General features: G+C 32.7%; 1 protein-coding gene across 1 annotated transcript in view; it reads left to right on the top strand.

Moving 5' to 3' along the window:
• Window positions 1–2,185: 2,185 nt before the first annotated feature.
• The window catches only part of LOC110029052 (AP-4 complex subunit mu-like), a 49,282-nt gene continuing 42,087 nt past the window's right edge, over window positions 2,186–9,380 (top strand). The window contains exon 1 of the mRNA XM_020731163.1: window positions 2,186–2,406. Within this exon, the coding sequence (XP_020586822.1) occupies window positions 2,349–2,406 (58 nt within the window). The 5' untranslated portion in view covers window positions 2,186–2,348. The remainder of the gene's footprint in view (window positions 2,407–9,380) is intronic.

The following is a 9,380-nucleotide window of genomic DNA, read 5'->3' as shown; positions in this document are numbered from 1 at the left end:
ATTGGAAAGATTTCATCACACACTCAGTTAAAAGAAAATAACCTGTAATGACATCAGAAATTTTTACGTGGAAAACCCGTAAAGAAAAAAAACCATGAGGCCTAGCTAAGATGTAAGAAATATACTATTTAGAGAAGATAAATCAGTATTTCGACTAACCCTGGGCTATGAGTGGAAATTAAGAAGTTGTGTGTTAAAGTGCTTGACATATGAACTATCTACTTCCAAAAACAATCACAAAAGAAGATATGACCAATGAATCTTCTTCTTCTAAATCATTTGTATGGAAAAATCACATTAAACAAACAATTGGGTATTAATAAATCTATGCAAAGCAAATTACATAATTTAGTTAATGAGTGTGTTTTTTTTTTCATATTTTGAAGTATCGTAGTATGAAATTCTATAAATATTATTAATCATTCCATTTGGCCTCCTTGAAATAATTAATTTAAAGTATAACATTGGAATCATGGAAAAATTCATTGTGTCTTCTTAGATGAATGAATTCATTAATAGTGTTAATTAAAGTTCTTATTTTGATGTTTTTCTTGGTCCTATGAAGCAAGGGTTTCTATGAATGTTATGTCATCATTGATTATTAAGGTTAAAGAACTCACCAGTGTTTTAAGTAGTCTTTCAACTAGTTAATCATTCTTAAGTGCTTTTCTTGCAAGAATAACTTATTTATTCTTAGTCTTTCAATATGTATATAACTTAATTAATGATAACGATGAAACATATTTATAAATCTTTCATAAATTTTCTTTCATCATTTTGTTTTTATTGAATGTCTGCTATAAATAATGACTTGACATCCAAAAAAGCATAGAGTTTCTTGAGCACGTGTCACTTCAAATTTTCACATATTTGATTATAAAATATTTGATGCGATTTGAATTTGGCATTTTTACACTTTGAATTTAATCTTGAGAAACTTCAACTTCCATGAATTCCTTAAAAATAACATCTAATTTCTTTATTATAGAAAATAAATAATTTAAAGCCTTTTAATAATGAAGTCTTATGCATATTTTCACATAATTGATAATCTAACATTTATAATTAAAATTATCACGATTCTAAAATGATCACACTCTTCTTGCTTGTCTGTCTTTGTCGTATGTCATGTTTTTCTGATTCCTTTATTCTTGTGATCATTTATATGATTCAGAATAGACTAATTCGGAAAATAGAAGTATATGATAATGAACAAACTGATGAATCCTTCAAAAATAAAAAAGAAATGAACGAAAACAACTTATTAAGTGACTAATAAATCAATGAAGCACCATTAAGTTAAATGTTAATATTCAATAATCTACAATTAATAAATTAATCACACCATTAAGATAGTCCTAAAATGCGTAGGTTACGAGCTCAAGAGAGTGAGAAATTTAGTTACTACTCATTTCAATGAAACACAATGTAGAATTCATTTCAAAACCAAAGAAAATATAAGTCAGAAAAATTTCACCTATATGCTTCATTGAATTACAAGAGTTTACAACAAATCCACCGTGATTTCCCTATCTCAGCACATAATACTCCCTCTCTCCTCCAAAAAGCCCCTACTGCTTCGTATTAGGCCAATTATACTCCTCATATGCAAAACAATGCAATTTGAGGTGTCTCAACATCTTGCGCATAAGGATGTCTGTGGCGTAGATATGGTGCATAATGATGCATGGGCATCCGTTTCTCTGCCTCCGTGTGCATGAGCTCTAGTATTTGGCACCTAACGCTAGTGACTATGGTTATGTGCATTTAAGTGCCTAGGATTTGAGTGGAGGTGCCTGGTTGACAAGTTTTCGGGCGTCCGGCCTGTCGCCTAAGCACCAATTTAGCTTGTTGTGTGTCTGTTTGATCTCCTTTGCTTTTTAAGTTGCTAATCTCCTGTATTCTCCATATACCACTACATATATTATAAAAAATGTATACAAAATAACATAAAAATTATAAAAAATAGTATAAAAATATCATGCACATTTGCTATTATATCACACACCACTTAACTAATTAGCCCCACTTAAAAAATTTCAATTTTATTATCTCTTTTGAAAATAAAATGTATATTTTCATTCATAATTTTATGAAGCGCATTTTAATGGTTTCAATGTAATTATATTAAAATGGAGTGGTATGTATGTAAATTTCTTTACCCTGGGTCCCTCCCTAATTTGATTCAGGGAAGAACCGCAACAGGGTCGGGAATGGCACCATTCGACCCACCGCCTGATTTGCAGCTGCGATTCACTTGATTTAGAGGGATATCAGATCTGCGAGAGGCATCCGACGAGAGAAGGCCACTGGGTCTTGGATTCTCAGATCACTCTCTGATCTCAGTCATGATCTCGCAGTTCTTCGTCCTCTCTCAAAGAGGCGACAACATCGTTTTCCGGGATTGTATGATCTCTCTCTCTCTCTCTCTCTCTCTCTCTCTCTTTTTTTATTGGGTTCTATCATTTTTTAAGTAGGTTTCTACTGTCACGCATTCAGATTCCTTATGGGCCTTGCCCAGGTAATACTTGACGGAATAAGAGCACATGGGACTTCGTGGCTTGATTTATGGGTTTATTTTCTCTTTCGTTTTAAGTTAAGGCGATGAAAGTCCCGGAAAGTTATTCATTATTTGGATTCACGCATGAGAGCTGTTCTTGACTAATGACGTTTCTGTTTCTCTGAGATTATATTCTATTGGAGTTTTGATTTCGCAAGGATAGTGTTTGAAGTTTGGTTTTATGATTTCGTCTGAAATTTCAGTGTATTGCTGAGATTGGTTCTGGATTTGGCTAGATATTGACTAAAGTTGATGTTACTCTCTAGTTTATGTTACAATTTTAGGGAACTTTCAGGGATGAATTTCTGCTGATTTGAGGATGCGGTAACTCTTTCACCTGAGATTTTGGCATGAAGTTCGTTGTTGCAATGCTCAATCATCTATCAAACATGTGAAATCAATTCAAAATTTATTTGCTTCATTTGGGAAATTATTTTGAGTGTTGCACCCACAACTATTTTGGCTGTTTAGTCAAACAAATAATTAAAAAAACTACACAATTAAGGGTTGTTTTTGGTCATCTGCAGGTTTAAAAGTAGTTACAAAGCATTTATGGGGAAAAAGTATATTTCTTAAAGTTGCTATCGGCTGCTATGGATCTTTAAATTTAGATTTTTTTTTGAAAAATTTGGATCACAATTTTCTTATGGCTATCACTCACCAGCTTTTTATTTTGTAAAAAGCTACTTATCACTACAAAAAATTGAAAAATAGAAAGAAAGTGATAGCTGCTGAGAGAAAAGCTACGAGAAAGCAGCCCCAAATGAGCCTTAAGAATGTATAGTAATGAAATGTACTTCATTGTTTATTTTGTGGAGAAACAAATGATAAGAAGATTTCATTAGAAAATCAGTTTCAGTGCTAGGCCCACAACTTTAGGTACAATGCTTTACTTGGGAAGGAGCAGTAGGAGTGTAAGGCAGCAGTTGGCACGGGAACTGTTTGTGTACAAGAATGTGAACTAGATAATGGCCCTTTTGTTCCAGTTTTATTATTCATCATATTAAGCCCTTCGAATGTTCTAGGATTTCCCACTTGTGATTTGTTCGCGCATATATTTCACCTTTTATCCAAATTTAACGTAGCTCAAAGATGTATGAATGATATGTATAAGGAAAAGTGTTTATATCATTATAAAAGAATTTCAACATCTCTTTCTTAACATACACATGTATAAAGCGAGACTTTTATGATAATAATCTAATCATTCATGAAACATGGAACATAATAAGGGTGATTGGACAATATATAGAATCTCTTTTAGGAATCTTGTTTTGTCCTTGTATTTCATCAATCAAAACTAGCACACACTCTAAATATGATGAAAAAAACCTTAGTATTGTACACTTAATTCCATACCTTCTGTAGGTCTCTCACTTTGAAACCGCAATATTCTTCTTCTATTATCAGATCCATCTATTTTTAAACTTTTGATGAATCCAATTGATGGTTAAATGATCTTAAAAATGGCTTGAAATTGTGTACACGAGTAATTTAATGATAGTAAAATAAAGAGAATGGGCGATTTTCTTCTTGCATTTGAAGGTCATAATATTAAAAATTAAATCGGTGAATGAAAGTGATTATTCTCTTAGGAGGAGAAAAAATCCATCCATGCACACATATACTCACGAATTAGCTACTTTCCTTCACATGGATTATTCTTCCTTATAGTTTTTTATGATAAAACATTTATCTATGTATACAAACGCATACGTATGAGCTATCATTCTTTCCTTTTAAGTTTTTAATGATGGAACATTTTCTTATATATGTACACGCATATGAGCTGTTATTTTTTGCATAAATGATGTCATTCCTTCGAGTTTTTGATGATAAAACCTTTAAATATTAGACAAATATTATCAATATTGCACATCTTAAGAATAAGTTGGCTAAGCTTGTGCAAGAAGTTACTTTTTTTTCTACTCACAAGGTTAGTAATTCATTTCTATGTAAACACAAGCAAATAATTAGATGCACTCATTACTCTCTATCTTTTATATGTAGCAGAGCATGCACATAGTCAGTGGCGGAACCAGAGGTAGGCTGAGGGGAGGCGTTTGTTACTCCTAAAATTTTACAAAACTCTTTAATATCATATAATACACTAAAAATTTTACTCACTAATTTAATTACATAATAATTTAATGTTAACTTTATTTTTAGTTTAATAATAATATTTATAATAGTTTTAATAATTTTTTTAAGGAGATGAAAATTCTGAACTTAAATACTCGCCACCCTTTAATGTTTATTTTCACCACCAATTTTATTAAGTTCTTGTTCAGCCGCTATGCACAATCCCCTATATTCATGTTCCCAACATGAAATTCTTGATTTCTATCAAATTTTTTTTATGTTTGGACAACCTTTTCATGCTATGGCATATGCATATAATGAGGGACTAGAACGGTTAGAAAAGGTTTTAAGATTTTTTTTGGAGGTTCCACATGTTCTATTAATCAATCATTTTATGGTTTCTCAAGCATTTTTTTCACATTATAACTGTTTAGATGTCTATCTCTTTTTGATTTTGCCTCTTTCTTGTCGTGGACAGTAACCTCTCTCTCTCTCTCTCTCTCTCTCTCTCTCTTGATTGTTCCTTCTTTAAAAAATCGCAACAACAATTGTTTCGCAATTTTAATAGGGACTTCCGGTTCACAGAACAATGCAATATGAGACTAGAGGTGACTATAATTTTTAGCTACAAGATCAAGAAATATAGCAACTTTAAGTGGCTTTCCAATTTTTGGTGATTTAATGGACTTTGGAATGGAGTGCGGTCTTGTTAGTTTTGTCTATAGCGAAGAAATGTGGAGAAAATCATATTATCTTATTTCTCAATAATAAATTCACAACTCTTCTCCTTTTATAATAAGGAACGACTAAGACACACTTAATTACAACCATAACAACTTACAAAGATAAATTAACTAAAGAAGGAAAAAAATGTGACGATAAAAAAAGAATAAATGAGAATAACACTAAAATAGGAAACTAAGAAGTCCACACTCCCCCTCAAGCTATGTCATAGATGTTGTAAATGCCCAATTTGATATTTAAATCAGTGAATCTGCCTCGAGGTAGAGATTTAGTATAAACACCAACAACTTGAAGATGAGTCAGAATTTTGATTAGGTGAATAAGGCCTCCATTGACTTTTTCTCTACCTTTCTTCACTGTATCAATCAATCTCAATGTATTTGTTCCTGTTATGATGTACATTATTCTTTGCAATGCTAATAACGACTTGACTATCACAGAACATCTTTATGGGATTGATTATGGAGTATCCCAACTCATTTTATAATATTTGGATCCACATTCCTTCACAAATTCCCAAAAACAAGTGTCTGATACTCAGATTCTGCACAACTTCTAGAAACCACCGCTTGCTCCTTGCTCCTCCAGGTAACGGGATTCTTCCTAACACATGCTCTTGCCTAAGTAACATCGACGTAAATCTCCTCCTCCTTGCTATCCGATTTCTTAAATAACAACTCAATTTCTTAAGAAATCTCAATACTTTTCTTCATTTGAGCTATTCATATGTTGGCTCTCGATGTTGACAGAGTAAGTGATATCAGATGTTGTGTGATAGATAGATAAGCTTACCCACCAATCGTTGCTATCTACTTTTTTTTCACTGGCGTCTTTTGTTCTTCTGAATGTTATTTTTTATTATATTCATAAGAGTCTCAATGGATTTGCATCTCATCATTCCTGTCTCTTTTGGTAGGTCTAAGATGTAATTTTTTTGGAATGTCACAATACTCATCTTGGACTTGATCACTTCCATTCCCAGAAAGTGTCTCAACGCTCCTAGATCCTTAATTTCAAATTAAGTGGCAAAAACTTCATTTTTCTTTCCAATCTCCTTTTCATCATCACTTATGAGGATCGTATCATCTATATAAACAATGAATATAGATATCTTACCTCATCATGTATGTTTTATCAACAATGTATGATCCACTTTGCATTGGATTTATCATTTAGATTTCATAATTTTGATAAACTTGTCAAATTAAGCCTTTGAAATTGTTTAAGGTCATAGTGACTTTCTTAGTTTACAAATCTGATTTTTATTTGATTGATTTTTTAGTATGGTGGGATTTCTATATACACTTCTTCCTCAAACTCTCCATTCAGAAGCACAGTCTTGATATCAAGTTGATGTAGTTCTCATTCTTTGTTCACTTCCAAGGAAAGAACTATTCCAGTGTTTAACTTGGCCATGGGATCAAATGTCCCTTAATATTCTATCTCATAAGAATGAGTGAAACCTTTGGCCACCAACCTAGTCTTGAATCTCTCAATCCTCTCACCTGCTTTATACTTAGTATTGAAGAATCATTTGCACTCAATGAGCCTTTTATTTGGAGGAAGCTTTGTAAAAATTCATGTGCCATTTAGATCAAGTGCTTGGATGTCATTTTCAACTATATACATTTTTTTTCATTTTGGGTATTAAAGTGCTTCATAAATAAACTTGGGTATTTGTGCACTATCCAGATTAGATACAAAAGCTTTATAAGTTGATAATAACTTCTCATAGGCAATATAATCCTGAATGGGATAATTTGTGCAATTCCCGTCTTCTCCATTAGATTTCACTTTTCTTGGAACTTTATAGATGTGTGAATTCAGATTTGGTTGTGAACAGTCTTGTGGTTGCTTATTGTCTTTATCCTGCTCAGTGAATTTTTTTTCTCCTAGTATACACATGAAATTCATTGTCGTCAATCTTAAGTTGGATGTTCTCATCCCGTGGAATTTGGGAGACAAAATGGTTAGAAGGAAGGAGAATATGTTAGAAGGAAGGAAATACGATCAATGTGAGTATCCCAAGTAGTTTAAGGAAGTAGAATAGGTTGTAACGACTCTCAATTGGCGTGAGTGTCCTGAGTTGTGTCCCATGTCTGATATTCATCTAGATTCTCCACTTAATATCAAATTTGAGGTAGTAGGGTTGGCTTTCAAGATAAGCAACTCCAACATCTATGGATTTATAATATTTTTGATGTTGGGAGAATATGACTTATATCCCTTTTTGTTAGAAGCACATCCAATGAAGATTCATCTGATGGATTTTTAGGTCAAACTTTGTGCGGTGTAGTTGGCGAATGTGAACAAAAGATATAAGCTAATATTTTTAGAGGAAGATTGAATGAGAAGGCTTTGACATGAGGGCATTTTTCCAGTCACAATGTCGAGAGAGGTTTTGAATCCAGTGACTGCTTGTCATTCTATTAATGAGGTAGGTGATGGTGAGGACGACATCTCCTCAGAAAATTTTTGGGACATTGTGAGGGTTTGTACTGAGACAAGAGATAAACATGATAGAGGCATTATAGACTTGGATACCTCAACTTGTTCTTCTCAGGTGTCCTATTTTATTGTGGAGTTTGAACACATGAACTCACATGAATATCATTCTTTGCTAGGTAGGGTCTAAGGATAGAGTTGATGTATTTCTTTGCATTTTCAATTTTATGGATTTGAATTTTGCATTGAAACTAAGTGGAATCATATTATGGAAGGACTGCAAGATTTGTGCAATTTTAGATTTTTCTTCATGAGGAATATCCAATTGATTATCGTGTATCCATCAATAAATGAGACAAATCATCTTGCTCCATCAATGATTTCAATTTTGATAATTTCTAAATGTAACTGTGGATGATAGAGAAATGATGTGAGGGTTTATATTGAGACAGATGATAGACATGACGATTATGTTTTGCCAATTGTCAGGATTCACGATGATAAACTTCTGTTTTTATATTAATAAAGAGATGAGAGTACAATTTTGCAATATAATAAAAAATCGGATGACCCAGAAAATGATGCCATTATAGAACTTGTTTTCAACAGAATCAGACAACAAACTCAAGAATATGGAAAGAAGATGGTGTAGAAGACACTTGTGGTTGAGATAATAAGTTTTTTTGAGTAGGTATAAATCTTGATGCCATTCAACACTATCAATCACATTCCTCAAATCCATCACCTAAAATTCATAACTGTTAGAATGAAATTCAGTAACAGAGTTCAAGTCATGAGTGAAATTGTCGATTGACATTAAATCGCAATCTAATTGGGGAACTTATAAAACAAAAGATTGTTGAATATCTTTGAAGACTTTCACTTCTCCTTTCCCAACAATCCTGGACTGAGATCCATTGTCAAGCCTAACAAATTTGGAGTTGGTGAAAGCATGAATGTCTGCAGTCGTGTGATCAAAATAACCTGAATTTAATAACCAATTTCAAAATCTTTCATTTTCAGCGAGATAGGAGGAGAACCTGATACCTAGGTGTATCATCAAGTTGGTAGGTGTCGGTCAACTTTTTCGATTAATAGATTTATTTGAAAATATGAAATATGAAAATAATTTTGGAAATTTAATTTAATATAATAAATATATAGTTTGAGTTTTAAAAGTAGTATGTTTTAATTTTTAAAAAAAAATGAGACCAAGTGGATCTCATTCGTCCAATAGTTTGCATAATCGTGCCTGATACTGCGAATACTACACTTTCCCGAAAGATAAGTATAGACCTCGGCGATAGACCCAATCCTGCACACTAAGAGATTTGTGACATCCATTTAGTCTGCGAACCTTTTATATATGACCGACAAATTCCCCTATTTAATACAAAGATTAAATAGGGTTTATTTTACCTGGGTTCCAAGTTCCCTATAGAGGCAAGCCCCTATAGTTAATTACATCCCAAATGACGGGAGTCACTTGAGAAAACTCTCGATAATGATCAATGGTTCTAGTCTTCAAGAATTCAAAGTTTAGGTTTTC

The sequence above is a fragment of the Phalaenopsis equestris genome, unplaced genomic scaffold, assembly GCF_001263595.1.
Source record: "Phalaenopsis equestris unplaced genomic scaffold, ASM126359v1 Scaffold000544, whole genome shotgun sequence".
NCBI lineage: Eukaryota > Viridiplantae > Streptophyta > Magnoliopsida > Asparagales > Orchidaceae > Phalaenopsis > Phalaenopsis equestris.
Note: the sequence above shows the minus strand (reverse complement) of the source record. Positions and strands in the feature narration are given on the sequence as shown.